Here is an 18,671-nt window from a genome sequence, read left to right as displayed (position 1 = left end):
CGGCCCTGCCTCTCTGCTCCAAGGCCTTCCCACCCCCTTCCTTGCAGACCGAGGCCTCACCACACCTCCAACTTGCAAAATCCCTTCTTTCCCTTTAATGTGGGGGAGGGAGGTGGAGGGGCAGAGGACCAGGGAGTGAGGCGTCCCCAGGGTCGGGTTTAGTGTGGCGGGCAGGTGCCTCTCACGGAGGCCAGGGTGGAGACGGGCTCCCATCTCCCATGTCCTCCTTGGACCTGCGTCCAGGACTGGGTCACGGGCAGTGTCTGTCTGTCTGTCAGTTCATAGCTTTCTGCCGGGGGCTCAGACCTCCACGGAGCCCAGCGGCCTCAGGTGCTGCTTCAGGAGCTGGATGTGGTGCAGCAGCTTCTTCTGGTGGCCGGCCAGGGTGATGCCCAGGGTTGGCAGGTCTCTGTTGGGGAAGGAGTGGATTAAATCGGGGCCAGTATCTCCAAGATCCCAGGCGCGACCGCTGCCCTGGGGCCTGGGCTCCCCTCTCCCACCTCACCCTGCTTACTCCAGGCTGAGCTGAGCCACGTCACTGAAGGTGTGGAGGCCGGACTGGGAGAAGCTGTCCTGGTAGCACTCCAGGCCGATGGCCGAGAGCCAGGCCTGAGGGGAGTGCAGAGAGGGAAAGTCCAGGGCCGCGGGGTTCAGAAGGGCCTGGGAGGGTCTGAGTGGGAGGGGCAGGCAGGTCAAGGTCCCCTCTTCATCCTAGTCCCCTTCGCCTCAGTTTGCTTTTTGGTTTGCCTCATCCCTCCCTGGCTTTCCCAGGCTTTAGCCCCAAGCTCCAGACCTGTCCCTGGGGCTCCCGCCGGAGTGCTCTGCTCCCTGCAGAGTGTCTGGCTTGCGGATCATCTTGTCAAACGCAGCCACCAGCTGGTCAAAGTGAGGTCGCTGGGTACGATCCTTCTGCCAAGTGTCCAGCATAAGCAGGTGTAATCCAGGCGGACAGCCTGGAGGCGGGGGCAGCCGGAACTCCTGCTCTATTGCATTTAGTACCTGGGGGTTAGAGGAAGCACGTGGTGCTTGGAGGCTATTGCTAGTGGAAAGGAATGTATTGTCAGGTAACCATGAGGTTGGAAAGGAACTTAAAAGATATGGAAAATGAGACCCACGAATGGAGGGCTTAGAATGTGTGAGTCTGTGAAGGCTGGAGGGACAGCGGTAGGGAATTGGCAGTGTCTAGGTCAAGAGCTCACCTCCTGGTCACGCATGTCCCAGTAGGGCCGTTCTCCGTAACTCATCACTTCCCACATCACTATCCCAAAGCTCCAGACGTCACTGGATGTTGTATGTTTCCCGTGTGCAATGACCTCTGGGGCTGCCCAGCGAAGCATACAACTTGGGCCCTGAGGGGTGGGGTTGAAAGTAACAACAGCAATAATCAGAGCAGTGGTCCTAGTTATTGATCAACTACTACGTGCTCAGATGTGCCTCAAGGGTTTTACATCAAGCCTCTCGTTTAATCCCATAACGACCCTGTAGCATAGATGCCATTATCTCCATTTTGCAGAGGCAAAGGCTGAGGCATCGAGAAGTACAAACCTGTGCAAAGTCACAGAGCTTGAGGGTGGCGTGTTCACGATTTGTACCCGGCGGCTCTGACACGAGTCAGCATTAGGGAAGGGCAGGAGGTGGTTCTAGGACTCCCACCCTCCCAGTCCCCTTTCTTCCCCAGTGTCCTCAGTCCCTGAAACCCCTCCATCACACAGGTGAGCTCTGCCCCTTCAGACACTAAGATACACCACCTGAGGCATCCACCGCCCCAGGTTCCAGCTCAGCCTCCGGCACCCCCTGAGGGATGTGGGGCCCCAAGGCTGTGCTCTCACCTGAGGACTGTGGCCAAGACGAGCCACTTTGCACACTAGGTGGCTGTTCACCAGCACGCTGTGGGCAGCGAGTGCGCGGTGGACGAAGGCGAAGCTGGACAGGTGGTGCATGGCGGCGGCCACGCCCCGCTGCATGGCCACCAGCTGCAGGCTGCTGAACTGGCCCTCCCGCTGCTGAGGGATGGGGGCAGAGGTCAGCCAAGGGGCGGGGAACCTCGGCACATCACGCAGAGACGCTGGCGCCAAAAGGCAAAGGGACCTGGGGATCAGCGAACGGCCTGGGAGTGAAGGACGGAGACCCTGGAGGTGGGGCAGCAGGGAGCGAAGGCACAGACAGGGCTCTGTCTCCGGGACAGTTGAGAAGTGCCCACCTTCCCGGCCCGAGCCGACCCCCACACCTTGCCACCAGCCTGACTGACCCTCAGGAAGCTGTCCAGCGGGCCCAGCTCCATGAGCTCCGTCACCACCATGAGGGGCCGGCTCTTGGTGACCACGCCCTCCAGCCGCAGGATGTTGGGGTGCTGAAACTGGCCCAGCACTGCGGCCTGGCCTAGAAAGGCCGTCTGCAGGCTCTCGGCGCCTCCGCTCCACAGGGCCTGGATGGCCACGGCCTGCTCCCGCCGTCCCCGGGGCTGCAGGCGGCCCCGGCGCACCTCCCCGAAGGAGCCTGGGAAAGCAGGCGTACGCTGGGGGGGTCTCCAGGAAGGACTCAGTGTCCTGCCCTGTTTAGGAGGGACCCTGCTGGGACCCCTTCCGTGCCCTCCCTCTGCCTCTGCCATACCTGCTCCAATGACCTCCTCGATCTTCATGTATGTGGGATCGACCTCCCGGGCGAATTCTCGGATGGCCTGGCAGGGGTCCTCGTAGGTGGAGGGGTCGACGTAGTACTTCACCCCTAGCCCTGCAGGCACATGGGGTCCATTATGAGGAGGTGTGCAGGCGGGCGGCCCACGCACCCCAGGCACGCTCTCTCACTGCCGAAGATGGTGCCAAGGAGCTGCCCTCGACCGTGCGGGGCCCAGCCTTGCCCGGTGCCCTCCCGGCCCCCGGCCCCTCCCATCCCAGCCACACCCACACCTGGGCTGCTGTACTGCTGCAGCTGCTCCGTGTAGCCAGTTCCACGCCGCTTCCTGGGGGACAAACCAGAGTCCTGCGGTCACACTCCCTCTCCCATTTACCCCCCCAGTCTGCCCACGAAGGCCAAGGTCCTGCCAGGGATCAGTGGCTGGAAGGAGCCGCGCCCCAAGGGCAGGGGCTGGGTGGTGGTGGTGGTGGACACTCGTGGGCGCTTTTGCAGGGAACCTAGGGGCCATCAGGGCTTGGGATCGTGCTTTGGAGAGTATGGTGCTGGGCCACGGTGGGGAGAGACTCACCTCTGGAAGACGAGAGCCAGCACGGTGATGGCCGCCAGCAGAAGGAAGGCCAGCGCCCCCAGGATGGACCCAACCACCAAGGAGAGTCTCTCGGGAAGCTGGGCAGACAGCTCACCTGGAGAACCAGCCACCCAGAGTCACAGGTGTGGGAGATCTCACACGCCAGTGCAGACCTCACACACACACCACCCCGCAAGCACCCACCTACCCACACCCCCTCCCCCCACAGACCCGAAGGTCGGTGGGCAGCCAGTCTCCCAGTCTGGAGGGTTTGGGGTGAAGGTTCGAGGCCTGGATGGTTCCTGGACCCCTCCTCACGATCCCTTGGGCCGCCCCTGCCCCGTCCAGGCCTCCTCTCACCTTGAGGCAGCGTCTGGAAGTAGACCTTGCCCCCGTACGGGCCGTGGCCTGCGGCTGTCCGTGCCCGCACCTGGAAGCCATAGATGTGGCCGGGGCTCAGCTGGGTCACGGTGGCCGTGTTGGTCTCGCTGGTCAGGGTGAAGGAGTGGGATTCATCTTCTGCCTGGGGGTGACAGCCGCTCACTCCCTGCCAGCTGCGAGGGCCCCTCGCCCCCCTGCTCCCGCCCCCGCTCCTCACACCCCGCTGCGGCAGGGCCCCGAGGCACGTCTCCTGTCTCCCCACCCCTAGCCCCACTGCGGAGCACTTGCGGCTCCCAACACCCCTGCCGGGCGCCCCTCTGCTCCCCACCTGGTCATAGTAGCGGAGCTGATAATCCAGGATGTCCCCGTTGGCCTGGTCGGGCTGTGGCCAGGACACGGTGATGCTGCTGGAGGCCCGGCTCACCTGGTGCACAGCAGGCACTGCGGAGGGAACTGGAGTGCGGGGTTAGCGGCGGTGTCCAGGGGCGGGAGAGCAGGAGTGGGCTCTAAGGCGGTGACTGGCAGCTTAAGGGAGGGCAAGGCTCACCTGCGTGGCTGGTGCTGACATTGACGGCTGCAGCCTGGGGAGGGTCGGGGCTGAGCTCCGACACCCCATTGACGGCCTGCACCTCCAAGATGTAGGGCACGTGTGCCCGGAGCCCCCCAACGAGCACGCGGCTCTCAGTCAGGCCCCTCTGGCGGGGGTCGAAATGCACCTCATCCCTGCAGCGGCGACAAGGGCCCTTGCCTCCCGCTCCACACTCCTTGCACACGACGTTGAAGAGCAGGTCCCCGCGTCCCCCCAGCTCCTGGGGCAGGCGCCAGTGCAGCATGAGCGCAGAGCCCTGCACCTCAAACCACAGCTCCTGAGGGGCCGACGGGGGGGCTGGGGAGGGCGTGTGCAGGGCAGGGAAGCGCCGCGAAGGCCGGAGTCGTGGGGCGGGGGTGATTGGGGAAGAAAGGAGGCAGGGGAGGGAGGATGGCCCAGAGGGAGGAGACAGAAAGCAGGGGAAAGCGGAGAAGGCAGGTGGGGCGAGAGAGGAAGGAGGTGGGCCAGGTGGAGATGGGGTCAGGGGAAAGAGGCGGGGAAGGAAAGCAAGGACACAGGAGAAAGAAGTCAGTGCAAATGCAAACCAGCTGCACCGTGTTGCCCTCCAGGCTCTCCCTCCCCTGGTCCCACTCCCATCCCACGCCCATCCCTGGGGCCGGGGCGGGGGGTGGGGGGGACTCACCAGTGCAGGGGGCCTCTGGGGGGTCGGAGCTGGCCCGGTAGAAGCCCTCCAGGCAGGCACACACGGGGGCCGCAGGGTCAGGGGCGAGGCTGCGGGCAGGGCATGGTGAGCAGGGGGCATTCCCAGCCGAGGCTTTGTAGGACCCCCTGGGGCAGGCTGAGGGGCAGAGGAGGGTAGAGGCCTCAGGCCCACCCCGTCCATCCCCTCCTGAGCCCCCCACACCTGCACACAGCCAGCCTTCTGAGATCCATCTCCTCCTCACCCCTCTCTCCCCTCTTTCCCTCCCTCAGCCAGAGATTACTTCTGCCATTTTGCCGGGGCCGAATTACATTTCCATTGATGGAAAAAGTGAGGTGTGGTAGGGGCTGCAGCAGAGCAAGCACCACATGTAGCTGCCGAGCTCGACTGCCTAGCCTGCCTCTGCCGCAGGATCATTCTTTACAGCTGCATGCACGGCCTTCTACCTGCCTCCTGGTCACCTGGCCCTGGGGCGAACCATCCCCAGCTAGATGGCAAATGCGGACAAAGGACCCCATCCCAAGCCAGCCTAGGAGTTTAACTCCTTTCATCTCCATCCCTTCTCAGGCCTGCAGCCCTAGGATCCCCAGCAATCGCTGTGGAAGTCTCCAGAAGGTTCTAGAAGTTTCAGATGAGTGGCTGAGAGCAAGGTTGTGCGCTTTAGGAAATAAATCTGGAGAAAACAGGGGTCCTTTCCTAAAATAACTTATTCCTGACCTTCTGGGGACAAAATGAAGTGTGGGCTCGTTCAGGAGAGGATCCCAAAGGTGGGGGGCAGGTGCAAGGGAGCGGGGTCTCACCTTGGCAGGCCTTGTCTCCGCGAGCAGGCTCGTGCCCGGGCTGGCAGCGGCAGCTCCCAACGGCTACCATCCACTTGCCCTCCCCGTTACAGTGCAGCCTGGGAGGGCTGCCTCCTGCCTGGCCCGCTCCTCCATCCTCCTCGGGCTCTGCGTGCTCCACACAGGTGCCCACGGCCGCCACCAGGGAGGCCCCCCCGGCCCCACTGGCCTGCGTCTCAGGAAAGGTGGCGAAGGCGCGGAGCACGGAGGGGCAGGCGTAGGAGAAGAGCTTGACCGCCACGAGGGCCAGGCAGGCCCCGGTGTCCTGGAAGGCCACGTAGAAGCCGCGCTGGGTCAAGGGCCCGAAGCTCCGCTCCTTGATGTTCAGCTGCAGCCCCGCCCGCTGCCCCGCCCCGCGCGGGCCCACCGCCCACGCTGAGGAGGCGGGGAAACTCTCATCCGCCGCGATCGTGTCCACCTTGGTCCAGCGTTTGAGGTGCCAGGAGGAGGTGCTGTCGGAGCTGTCGGGCTCCTCGGCCTGGCGGTAGTAAAGCGTGAAGGTCTCCCGGCAGGTGCCCCCCGCCACGCCAAGGCTGGAGCAGGCCCGCACGGAGAAGTGCAGCCGGATGTGCGCCCTCTGGGCCCCTCGCCGCTCCACAAAGTGTGTCTGCAGCCAGTTGTCCTGCCCGGGGCCGGGAAGGGCCCCGGCCACGTGGCATGCCTCGAAGGTCCGAGTCAGGCGTCGCTGGTCATCCAGAACACTCACTTCGTCCCACTGCAGGGAGGACCACAGAGGGCATTAGCTGCTCGGGGCTGGAAAGGTGCAGGGAGGCGGGGGCATATCCCTCCCGGTGAAACTTAGCATTAAGGACATGCAAAGCAGCTGAGGATACCAGGAAGTCCTGCTCCTCTGGAGGTCAGGCATCTTGTCCCATCCATCTCTGCTCAGGGTTTCCTCCACAAACTCAACACGCTAGCGGGGGTGGGGGTGGGGGTGGGTGGGGGGGCGTTGGGTTCAGAATGAAAGCGTGACACTCACCCCACCTGGTGGGTAGGTGAGCCAGCCAATCTCAGATGTCTCTCCAGTGGTGTCCAGCAATACCTCTGCCCAGCGATAAGAAGGGGCACGCAGTTAGCAGGCCTTCAGCCAGCAGGTCTCACCCCACCCCATTCCCATTAGGAAAAAGAGAATTTCCCTCCCCGGTTCCTTGAATTGACTAACAGGAGCACAGCTGCCTGTCGGAAGCCTTTCTCTGAAACCTTCCCCCTTCCTTTCCCCCTTTAGATGTCTTCACCCTTTCCTGACTTTTCTGAATCTTTCCCACTTCCCATCAGTGCTGGCTCTCCCCTGGCAGGTGGGGGGGTTCTCCCATCTCCCCTCCCTCTTACCTTCCAGAGCCAGGACTGAGGACACCAGCACCAGGACCCACAGGCCACACACCATGCCCGCCACCCTGCTCCCTGACGGGGCAGCCCGCTCAGCGGCCATGAGGCATCTTCAGGGCTCCCACCATTGCTCTGGCCACCACCCTGCTCCCAGGTGGGGCTGCTGCTTCGTAAGACTGGGGTCTGCAGCCAAGCTGGCTTCCTAGGGAGACACAAAGGACCAGAGGAGGCCGGTGGGAGGGAACCGCATTGCTTCAGAGTTGGCCCTGGGTCTCCCCCTGTAGCTCGCAAAGTACCCCAGCACCAACCATGGGTGAGGGCCAGCAGGAGGCTGACTCTCTCCTGACCTGTGTCAGGTCCACCATCTTGGAGGACCATGTGCCCGGTCACCCACTACACCCCACAGGTGACCCATCTCTGAGCATCTGTTTCTCATGGCCCTCCCCTTTACAGCACTGGGTAGTTCTGAGCCAGTCTTACCCCTTTGCTTCTGGAAGGAGCTATTCAAGTTCTTTCTCTTCATTTACTCTCCTCCCTTCCTCCTACGGCCACTCTGCATAGAAAATCAGAAGATTCTTCTCATTAAAAGCAGGCGAGTTAGAAGCTACTCCTTCCCTGGGGGCACACGGTTCCCCCTGCCCAACACCTCCCAACCCCCATCAGACTCGGATACTCTAGACATTTCTGAGAGGCAGTGAAGCAAGAGGGACAGAAGAAGGAGAGCTGGGGGGTATCATGGGAGGGAGGGTGTGAGAGCAGACGCAGAAAAGTACATAGGCGGAAAGATTCCATCTGATAAAGGAGCCAGGACAGAGAAGGGACAGAGCTATGTAGGTGTGGCATACCTACATTTTATGAACCAAGGTCCTCTCTCCACAAGTGTATATGAAAAGATGCTCCCTAGTTTGCTCACAATGAAAGGGAGGCATGTTGAAACAACAGTGAAATGCCATTTTGTTCTACGAGATTAACAATGCCTGGGTGGGGAAGGTATGAGAAATAGGCTCTCTTGCATTCATTGCGCATACGGGCTCAAGTTGGTGTATCCTCTTAGAAGGACAGTTGGCGATGTCTATCTAGCAGCTTCACTTCTAAGAATCTGTCCTTCAGGTATCGTATACTTGGATCCTTTTGCATAGATGTTCGAACAAGAATATTTATTGCAGCATTGCTTGTAAGGGAAAAGACTGTAAAGTAACTGTTCATCAATAGGAAGATGGTTAAAAAATTATGGCACAACCTTCAGAAGGAATAAGGGCTAGTGTTTATGTACTGATATGAAAATAATTTCCAAGTGAAAGTACATAGTCCATTGCAGAACCATATACAGTATGCTCCCGATTGATCGGTAACTTAAGAAGGACCTACATATACATATGTATGTAAGGATCTTTAAGAAAGGTAGACAAAACCTGGGAAGAAGGGGAGAGGGAGAGGATGGGGGCTAGTGCAAGAGACACTTACTCTCACTATATCCCCTTAAATTTTTATATTTAAAAAATCTTGCATACATATTATTTTTCAATGAAATCATTAAAATTTCATTCAAATCCATAAATAATAACTGTTTAATAAAACGAATCAAAATAGTGTTCATGCCCTCAAAATGATTTCACGCTTTTATGTAAAACATTCCCGAGCCTTAAGAAGCACAGCGCTGGGCTTCCCTGGTGGCGCAGTGGTTGAGAGTCTGCCTGCTAATGCAGGGGACACGGGTTCGAGCCCTGGTCTGGGAAGGTCCCACATGCCGCAGAGCAACTAGGCCCGTGAGCCACAACTACTGAGCCTGCGTGTCTGGAGCCTGTGCTCCGCAACGAGAGGCCACGATAGTGAGAGGCCCGCGCACCGCGATGAAGAGTGGCCCCCGCTTGCCACAGCTGGAGAGAGCCCTCGCACAGAAACGAAGACCCAACACAGCCAAATGGATGAATAAATAAATAAATAAATAATAACTAAAGGTGCTAATAATTAAAAAAAAAAAAAAATCAGTTCCCTAAGAATTTAATAAATTAATCACTTGTATTAAAAAAAAAAAAAAAAAAGAAGCACAGCACTACGGCTCACAAGCACATGCCCAGGAGCCCTGGCTGCCTCCAGGGTCACGGTGAAGACCAGGAAGCTCAGACCTTTCTTTGCTGGTTGGTCTAAGGTTAGGGGCGAGCTACGTCTCTCCTTGTGACTGAGTCTCAAAAGTCTGTGAGTTGCATGGACACTAGAGGTCATTTATTTCTGTTGAGAAGAAAACAAGAGGCATGTTTCTCAAAAGACACGAGTTTGAGAGTAAAAAAAAAAAAAAAAGTCAATTGGAAGTTGGCACCTAAAAATTACACATTTCACAATGAAGCTGAAACTAAGCTATTAAACTATATTTAATTTTGATAAATATGAGAATCAGGATTTGATTTCTGTTAATCTGATTTTTTCAGTTAATGCTGGCTATGCTGTAAGCTGAAGCCGTCGGTGTTATCTCCAGGTGGTTTTCATGAAAAGACACCATTTCTGCAGCTGCATGGGCTGACATGTATGGATGTCTGCCATGTAGCCACTGAAATGCACCTTTCATGCCTCTAGACCCCTAGATGAGAAACAGAGAGTTCAATTTATAGCCCATGGAGGCAAGTAAGGAGCATTGCCAAATCTTCACGTTGTATATCTTAAACTTACACAATATTATATGTCAACTGTATCTCAGTAAAGCTGGGGGGAAAAAGAAGCATTTCCATAGGGCAAACTATTCCTAAGAAACAGAGGTTCTTTGCAAATACTGTCCCAAATGCTACTAGAATCATTCACATATAAAATAAATGTTTCAAGAACCGAGAGATGGTAAAGTAAAAAGCGCTGTCCCATCATCAACGGCTGTTTAGAAACTATCCTAAAGTAATTCATGCTGTAGATATACACCCCACCCCAACTCTCAATGACTTAATTTGAAGGCATGCTTGACACACCAGAGCAGACCACTGTCTGAAGAAACTTATTTATAACCTTCGGTCTTCTGGATCCGAATCGAAAAAAGGTCCTCATCAAACAGCAAAAGTACACTTCTGGGTACTTGAAGGTCCTCAACCATTTCTTTGAGAAATGGTCACAGAGTCTTTAGGAAGGCTGTTATCAAGAACTGAAAATGCCAGCAAAACGTCTTTAAACAATGAAGGCTATTACACCATTTGCCCAGCAGATAGTCTTTAAAATAGCCTCTTTCAGTTAGAACATGGATGGATTCTGGAATCTGTTCAAAGAAGAAACTATAAGTACCATGTCTTCTTAAACTTATAACTAGACAAATAATCATGGAGAAGGAATAATGAACACTTTGGAATATCCCAGTGAAATTTTTTTGAGAGACAGCAAAACATGAGAGCAAAGGATGCCCTGCAGATCATATCAGCTGTGCAGTATGGAACAGTCTAGAAGATGAATGGCCAAGCACTTGCTTTGATGACCCACAATACAAGTAACACGGTGGCTTGTGGCTATAATAGGGCGTGTGCGCATAGCCTTAGTATGCATCTTGATGACAACATGAAGCTGGCCTCTCTCCAGAAGATCCAGAAAAAAGCAGAAGCAATTATAAAACACGCTAAATCCATTCAGTTTCTGTTGTCAAGAGGAATCAGGAAGAAAAGAATAAAGTGGAGACATCACATGTAGACTGCCACAAGGAATGTTTTGAAATTTTACGAAGAACAAAGACATTCATTAAAAAGAAATGGTTGAGGACCTTCAAGTACCCAGAAGTGTACTTTTGCTGTTTGATGAGGACCTCTTTTAGATTCGGATCCAGAAGACTGAAGGTTATAAATAAGTTTCCTCAGAAAAAAACTGTTGCTGAGTGAGACTAGGAAGTTAGGTCAGTTCTTACGTATCAAACAAAGCAGATAAATCCAAGTCTTTTATTTTTTAATGTATAAAAAGAAACTGAGTGTACCTCTATGGTAAGGATAAAAATAAGGATAGAGGGAACTTTATTAAGACACGGAAGAAATTGCTGTCAACTAATTCCTGCCACTGCAGATTCTTTTGAAACAAGATTCAAAGGCGGAAATATAAGTGACAAGAACACGCAGCTCCATCACATGCCTAGAATACAAAACAAGCAGGACTTAGAACTTGATTTTCAAAGGTGCCTTCACTGGCTGAGGATGAGGACATCTTTCCCCATTTGGTCCAGGAGTGCGCCCTGGGAGCAGCCAATCACATCCCTGCTGCCACACAGAGGGAGACAGGCCTCTGTAAGGCCAGGCCCCTCACCCTCTTCCCTGTGGCCTGCTTGAGATTCCTCTATCTCCTCCAGCTCATGAATCGGTCACGGTTTAGAAATCCTCTAACCCCTGAAAAAGCAGAAAACTGATCTCCATCAGGAAAACATTCACATTTCAAATGTGTATTGGTTTTAAAAATATAAAACACCAGGAGCAGCAGAAATGTGGATGTAAAATGATAGCTCAGAAAATGAGACTGATTAGACAAAGTTTCTTGTGATAAAAATTGCATTCTACGACCAGATTTTTTTTTTTCCTCAGCTCCTCTTCTGGTTATACCATTTTATATCTTTTTGATACAGTAGGGACACGAGAGCCACAAGCTTGCTACATTTCTTTAGTTTACAAAAACATGACAGTTTCATAGGCATCAGGATTGTATTTTGTTTTCACAAAATGGCAAAGATTAAAGATGTGTAGAATCTTAGTTTCTAAATCACAGCTTATGAGCTCTGTTATGTATAAAAATGAAAGATTTAAAAATAAATGAGTAAATCTGTAAGAATTTAAGAAGTTTACTGTGCTCAAATTAAAATGCTAAATATGATAATTTATGAACAAACCAAGCTGAGTTAAATATAATTTATGCACCTCGATCCACAAAGCGAATTTTTAAAAATTAAATAATCTAAGCCCAGTGAGCTTGGAGGAAAGGTATGGCAAAAGATATATTGGGCCAGTAAAATTGGTTACTGTAGGAGCATGGGGAAGCAGTTATTAACGGTCTCTTATACATACTTGAATTGTTTTTGTTACAATGAGCATATCTTATTTTTATAATTAAAACAAAATCTCATAGAATCTAAACAGAAAAGGAAAATATTTATAAAACTTAGACTAGTATAACATGTTTACAATTTATCCTCCCTGCCCTGTGCCCTCTAAGTTTCCAAACATCTAGAAATTTTCATCTATAAGAAGAAAGCAGAGAGGGAGAGGCAGTAGGACCTGGGAATGAATGAGCGAAATAATGTCAACAATAAAAGCAAAATAACTTCTATCCCTGGATAGTCTTTAAGCTTATCTCCCAAGAAGTTCAAATTGCCCCACTGATTATGCCATGCTTTTCTTACAGGATGTCAGGCATCCTGTAAGCAAAGGCCTGCAACTTCAAAGAGAAAGAGGGGGACAGAGAGGGCTATACACTCGGAACGCACACGGGGCATCACCGCAAAGCGAGCCCCGATAGGGAAGCAGAGCAGCCTGCAGGGGCCAGCAGGGCGAGGGAAGGTCCCAAGGGCAAAGAGGCCAACGGCTTTAAGTGGCTGGTGCGTCTGCTCTGGTTGCTGAGCTGGTCCTCACACCTGTTAGCCGCAGGGTCAGCGTGGGAGGGGTCAGCACCACAGGCCCTGTCGTCCGTCCTGTTCTGCAGCTGTTAAACGCCCAGGAAATTCCAGTATAATCCTTGCTCAGCTGAATGCTGCAGCCTCTACCCCTTAATCTCTACCTTGGTCTCAGTAGGTCTCTTTGAGATCTGGCCACCCGCCCTGAAAAGGATCCCAGCGGCCTTTAAGGAGGCATCCAGAGCAGACAGTGAGGAGGTAGCTTTCCTCCGGTGCTTCTAGCCCCTGCTGCCCTGGCTGGAGAAGCCAATGTGTGGATTGGCTAGGACACACTGGCTAGCACACTGTCCTAGCAGAGGACAGTGCTATGTCCCTGGAGGCCTCCAGCCCCGGAGAATGTCCCCCAGAGCACGCAGAGGCAGACAAATGTGCCTCCCACTCCCCGGCTGGCTGTGAAGCTGGGGGAGGCTTTTAAGATGCAGGCAGTGTCTGGGTCTAGCCAGACAGCCACTTAGAATGAGCCACTCTGGCTGTGCATGATGGGGGGACATGCGGGGCCCTGGTAAAGGGAATAAGGGAGGGTGTTGGGGCAGTTGGTGCATATACAGGAGAGATGAGTAAGTGGAAGATTGTGGAAGAAAGCCCATGAGTGCCAGGACCGGTGCCCGTGAGAGCAAGTGTGAGAGTGTGTAAGGGAGAGTGTCTATAAGGTGAGATGGGTGTGGAGCAGGAGAGTATGCGCTGGGTGTGTGTGTGTGTGGCAGCAGGCCCATCCCTGCAGATCCCGAGTGGTCCTCACGTTGCTGGCATATGCCCATGAGCCCTTCCCCCTCACCCTGAGTCTCTCCCTACTCCACCCCTAGTTGGGTTGTCAACCTCTCTCTGCCCCAGGAGTTGTTCCTGTGGAAACCCCTGGGCTGGGAGAGTAAGGTACGCAGGGAAGTAGAGAAAGGGAAACCTCAGGCTCAAAGTCCCCCAAACCCCAGCATCCCCATTCCACCTGGTGGGGACACAAGGCCAAGGGCCCAGCTCTGGAGATGGTGATCCGCTGGGAGAGCATCTGGCCCTGCCCGGAGGAGGGATGGTCCTGCCCTTCCCCCGCTCAGCCCATCACTGCCTGTTGCTCCCTGGCATTCTGATGACAGAGCGGCCCTTGCCTGCCATCTTCTTGCCCCCTGAAGGAACCGACAGACTCTAAAGGAGTCCTCTTCCCCAGGTCACTAGGCAGGTACATACATAACAGCCTGCACCCTAATCTTCCTGCAATAAAAAATGTGCATTGCCCTGAAAGAGCCAACCAGCCCCTCTGAACAGCAGCACCTGGCAAGTCTCAGAGCCCCAGTCACTTGGGCAGTTTCCCTGGACTGCCAGCTTCCCACAGCTCCTTTCCCACTAAACGAGCATCTCTCCTTCTAGAGCCTGAGTCAAGTTCCCGGGGCGGGCACAGGGCCCGGGGTTAACTGACTGGGAACAGGCCCAGCCACTTCTCTCCCTGGGTACTGCCAGGGACATTACAACATCGGCTACGCTGGGCCCCTGCCAGCTCCCCCAGGGATGGGAGGAGAGAGGGTGCCAGACAGCCAAGGCTGGTGGGTCGGGGTGTCGGGCAGGCAGGGCCACGCACCCAGATGTAAAGCGAGGGGGTGGAGCTGGGGCAGCAGCAGCAAGCAGTAGACTTTGGTTGTGATTTGGGGGTCAGGGCTGGGGAGCAGCAACCAAGCGTTCCCTCCACTCCAGGGCTTATGGGTGGTCATGGGGCTGCGGGAGCAGGATAGGCTGTGGGGAGCTGGGGGCAGGTGTGCGATCAACCTCCTTGCTCCTCCCAGCTCCGCCGGGATTGGAGACATGCCACTGGAGTCAGACGGGTGGTCAATCCTCTTCAGCAGGCTGGGAGCCCGGCCTCTTCCAGGACCCCTAGATCAGGAACTCCTATATCAGAGCCAACCGAGTGCCTCTGGAAACACCGTGGGGGGCCGCAGCAGCAGGCTCATCGGGGTGTCACTGACGGCTCGTCACAGGCGGGGGTCGGGTGGGAGCCAGGCTGGCCGGGTCCGCACCCCTCCCGAACCCCGCTCTCGCTTTGGGGACGGAGACTCAGCACTCCCCCGCGAGGACCCCCGGATCTGCAGAGGCCCTGTCTGGAGGGCCCCTTTACTTCTGCAAACCCGAATTCCTGTCCCCAGGCACGCAGGCCCCCGGCCCCCCACGACCCCCGGGCTCACCTTCGCGCCGGCCGCAGGCTCAGCAGGTCTGCGCTCCCCCGAGGCCCCGCGCTGGAGCCGGGGCTCCGGGCGCTCACCGAGGCCGCCCGCCTCTCCGCTCGGGTGCAGGGACCAACCTTCTCCGCGGCGCGGGTCCGCGCGGCGGCCGGGGCTGCTCCGGAGGCGGGGCGCCGCGAATCTTGAGGGGCCCGCGTCGCGCTCGCCGGCGCCGCGCTGGGTCGCGGGTCCCGCCGACCGCTACTCTGCTCCCGAGCGGCGGCTGGAGCGAGCGCAGCCCAGCCCGCCCCCTCCGCGTCCCTCCCCGCCCGGCCCGCCCCCTCTCCGGCCCCTTCGGCCGCCCTCCCTCTCCCCTCTTCCGGGGAGCCCAGCCCGCCCTCTCGGCCTCGGCGGCGAGTGCGCGGGGCTCGCCCGGGGCCTGCCTGTGCGCCGGGCCAGGGGACGTGGGCGCGGAGGATGGCGCGCGGGCCGGGCTGGGGGAGGCGGCCCGCCGGGAGCTCTGTTTAAAGCCCCCGGGGCGGGTGCGGGCTCCGGCGCTCGGAGAGCTGCGCCACTGGTGCCCAGGGCAGGGCAGGGACACCTGCGCCCCGTCGCCTCCCCTGCTTTTCTGCTTCAACTCCAGGAACTAAACCCGCTGTTTTAGTTCCCACTCAGATTTGAACTAAGGTGGGCGTGAGCTGAGAAAAAGAGAAAGAAGGAGAAGGGGGTGGAGGGAAAGACAAACTGAGAATTTAGAGGGTGCGGAGGTGGGCTGGGGGTGGATAGGCAGTCAGGGTACGAAAGGGGCTCTGATCTCGGCTTCAGCTCTTCCCCGCGTTGGGGACCCTGGATCTTGCCCGGCGTTGGGGCTTCTGACTCCACCCGCCCGCCCTCCATCCTCTCCGAAGGGCAGGGAAGCCTGGGTCTCAGAGTGGGGGAAGTCCCGAGGTCGGTGCCAGGAGCTTACACTGCCGGGCAAGTCGCTGCACCTCTGGGTGCCTCTTCTCTCGCCCGCTCCCCAGAGAGAAATTCCCCACACGGATGAGAGACGGTGGAAAGTACTTGCAGCGGGTGCCTGGAAGGGTTGAGGAACGGAGGGGGCGCCGCGAGGAAAAAAGGTTTCTGCCCACCCGTAGCTTCCTCTCAAACCCGGGACAGGATTGGGGTTCTATTGTTCCGGTCCTAACAGCCCTGAGCTGAGGCCTTGCTGCGAAGTGTTGCTGCCACCTGCTGGCTCTTTCAAAGAACACAAGTATCAGGGGGAGTCTGGCTTATTCCCCCACCCCCAGCTCCCCATGTTACCCTGTCCCACATCATTCTCCTACGTTCTTCATTTATTCACGACACCTTTATTAAAGCACTAGCTGCAAATGGGCTGGTCAAAACTGGTACTTAAGGAGCATTCAGAAATCCAGGAAAATTGTGAAGGAGGTCTATGAGCCCACAAGCGCAATAAGCAGAACAATGAAACTCATTAGGCACCTGGGAGAAACACAGGCTTTAATGAATTGGCTGAATGAGTGATATAAAGAAAGACAAAGGCGACTGAACAAGTCCCCGGGCAAGGGGCTTGTTTACTCTCAATATCTGAGTCAATTAATAAGCCTAATGCTGTTGAGGGATTCTGCATTTGGACATCCAAATGATAAGTCCACTCACATTGGTGAGTTTATCTGTTTCTTCTCTTTGCTCTGAAACTCAGTGGTAGAGAATTGCCTTCATTTCCAAATCAGTTCTCCCCAAGACCTTGAAAGACTTTTGTGGAGAAACCTGGCTTTATATGCAATATTACATAACTCATGATCCTAGATATAGTAATAATTTGATTGTCAGAAAGCTATGGGTATATTGGGAACTTTTTAAAAAAGCATATGATTAAATTATGTTAAAAATAAAAGTATCAATCAAACCAAAACATAGAAGTAACTTTATAAAACCCAGAAGTTCTAATAGTAATTTGCAATTCATCATATATTGACATTATAGCAAAAAATATCTCTATTCCTTTCTATTGTCTGACATAGCTCATTTTTTATACCGCCCATTAGGTGCCTATAATATGAAATTAAGTTTTTGTTGTTTGAGGCTTATGTAATTAGTTCTTTTTCTTTTGTTAATATTTGAGAGACATCCCATCTTCAAAGAAAGCTCCCTTGCACCCTGGAGGCAAAGAGGTTTAAATTTGTGATGACAATTTGCCCTGTATCATAATCTCCTGTGTGTTATCAAACTAAATTTTAAAAGCAGGTGGATAGCACAGAATGCATTGTTAAGTGATGCTGCCATCTGCAGCTATTAAAAAACAAAGTAATAAATTCCTTCTTAAAGTTGGATATAAATCCTTTCTAAAATTTGTTCAGTGCCTGGCACACATTAGGTGCTTAGAAGTGTTTTAGAATAAGTGAATAAAAAATCATTGTATTTAAATTTGCTCTGTGCTGAAGGGCAGGACCTAATAAAGTCTGTGGCTCACAGAAGTCATTATGTTGGGACACAACCATCTACAATGTAAATTTGGAGCCAAAAGAAGATCCTGAGTAGAAAACTCCAGGTGATTTGAGATGGCTTTTTGACTGGTTCTGGTTTTGTTTTTCTGTTTTTGCCTCCTTCTTGGGTTTTTCTCTCTCCAACATCTGTCACTCCCCAAGGATGTGCAATTTTCTTCTTTTTTATTTCCCTTTAGAATGGCTAATGCAAGCTGATGTTATTATAAACAAAGAGCTTTATAAGTAATATCAGTGATAAGAATTCTAGTAAAAAGCAATAAAGCAACTTGCTGAGCCCCCAGATCTCTTATTCCAAGACATGAGTTATAGCTCCAGAAGCACAAGCTCACAGGGTCCCTGGCATGTCCCTGAACTGTCTCCAGGCTCCGTGGCCTCTAGGGGCAGTCTTCCCAAAAGCTGGAGTCTGGTCTCCAAACATTTTGGCCTATAAAAGTGTCAAACGCCCAATTTATACAATTTTGTTTGTTTGTTTAGAAACTTCTAGAGTAAACCTACAGGACTGGTTTGTTTGAAAGACAAACCTAGTTTGCAACTGATTTGTACACCAGTGGTGACAGATAACCTGAATGCTCATTGGATGTGAGTGATCTTCAAAGTTTACCCATCGGAGTCTTACACTTTTGCATTACTTTAACCGAACGATAATAAAAAGACATTTACAGGTATTAGTGCACAGAGAGAAAGAGAAAGGCTCTTCTCTCCTGATAGGATGTTTAATCAGTTAGAGATTGATGTCAGCTGCATGTAAGGAACAAATCGAGGAATTCAGGGTTGCTATGGCAGCCCCAGGTCAACAAGACTTAGGTTTCTGCCCCTCTGTCTTTAGGGTGAGGCCTTGTTCTCAGGTTGTCCGCCCATCAGCCAGAGTTCCAATTATAAGGTCTATTAGTTTCAGTCAAGAGATAGAAGATGGGCACAGAATAAAGGGCATAGTTTCAGCTGAGTTAAGACTCTTTAAAGATCCTTCCTGGGGGCTTTACCCAGTGACTTCTCCTTGTATATTATTGGCCAGGGAATACAGGTGCACCAAATAAAATTAAAGGTCTGTTAGTGAGAGAGGAGAAGGGAAAGAATGTTAGACAAGCAACCAGCAGCCTCCACCGCAAATGAGCTGAGATGATCACAATTACCTACTTTTCCTGCAATCTATGAAGACGGAGGCTTTTCATCAGACATCCTTGCAGCCCACCCCTCCAGGCCAGCATCTTTAATACATATTTTTAAAGTTCAAAGATGATTCCTAGGAAGTTAATGGAGTGAAGGGAATGCTAGGCGCCTCCTTTTACTAGAATAGCTATGACACCATCTCAGAAGAAAAATCCTCTGCAGTCACTCATATAAACCAGAAGAGTTGAAAACATTCCAGATTTTAAGAAGAGTTTGGGCAATCCCCATGTGCGGGACAGGGTTGACAAGTGTG

General features: G+C 53.8%; 1 protein-coding gene across 5 annotated transcripts; it reads right to left on the bottom strand.

Annotated features, from left to right (window-relative positions):
* Positions 1 to 68: 68 nt before the first annotated feature.
* Positions 69 to 15,053, bottom strand: EPHB6 (EPH receptor B6). 5 transcript variants are annotated; one of them, XM_082400431.1, is made up of 19 exons: positions 14,769 to 15,051; positions 7,479 to 7,551; positions 7,151 to 7,200; positions 7,002 to 7,074; positions 6,652 to 6,716; positions 5,634 to 6,387; positions 4,816 to 4,971; positions 4,131 to 4,469; positions 3,912 to 4,036; positions 3,563 to 3,725; positions 3,203 to 3,317; positions 2,907 to 2,959; positions 2,611 to 2,730; positions 2,249 to 2,496; positions 1,830 to 2,003; positions 1,200 to 1,349; positions 794 to 999; positions 515 to 609; positions 69 to 409 (listed from the first exon to the last, which is right to left on the bottom strand). In XM_082400431.1, exons 2-19 carry the CDS (start codon positions 7,519 to 7,521, stop codon positions 339 to 341), a joined length of 3,000 nt encoding a protein of 999 aa, XP_082256557.1. In that variant the 5' UTR covers positions 7,522 to 7,551; positions 14,769 to 15,051; the 3' UTR covers positions 69 to 338. The 5 variants fall into 5 exon arrangements, with proteins under 5 accessions (XP_082256557.1, XP_082256555.1, XP_082256559.1 ...); XM_082400429.1 differs by having other exon boundaries at positions 515 to 670; positions 14,769 to 15,048; XM_082400433.1 differs by lacking the exon at positions 515 to 609 and having other exon boundaries at positions 14,769 to 15,053.
* Positions 15,054 to 18,671: the final 3,618 nt, after the last annotated feature.

Source organism: Balaenoptera borealis (assembly GCF_965194805.1).
Source record: "Balaenoptera borealis genome assembly, chromosome: 7".
In the NCBI taxonomy this organism is placed as follows: domain Eukaryota; kingdom Metazoa; phylum Chordata; class Mammalia; order Artiodactyla; family Balaenopteridae; genus Balaenoptera; species Balaenoptera borealis.
This window is presented reverse-complemented; position numbering and strand designations above follow the sequence as displayed.

Coding starts and splice junctions, on each gene's coding strand:
- EPHB6 (XM_082400429.1), bottom strand. CDS start 7,521: ATGAAGAGAAAGAACTTGAATAGCTCCTTCCAGAAGCAAAGGG. Junction 2,731..2,906: donor GCAGCAGTACAGCAGCCCAG/GTGTGGGTGTGG, acceptor ATGTGCCTGCAG/GGCTAGGGGTGAAGTACTAC. Junction 410..514: donor GTGGCTCAGCTCAGCCTGGA/GTAAGCAGGGTG, acceptor CTTCCCCAACAG/AGACCTGCCAACCCTGGGCA.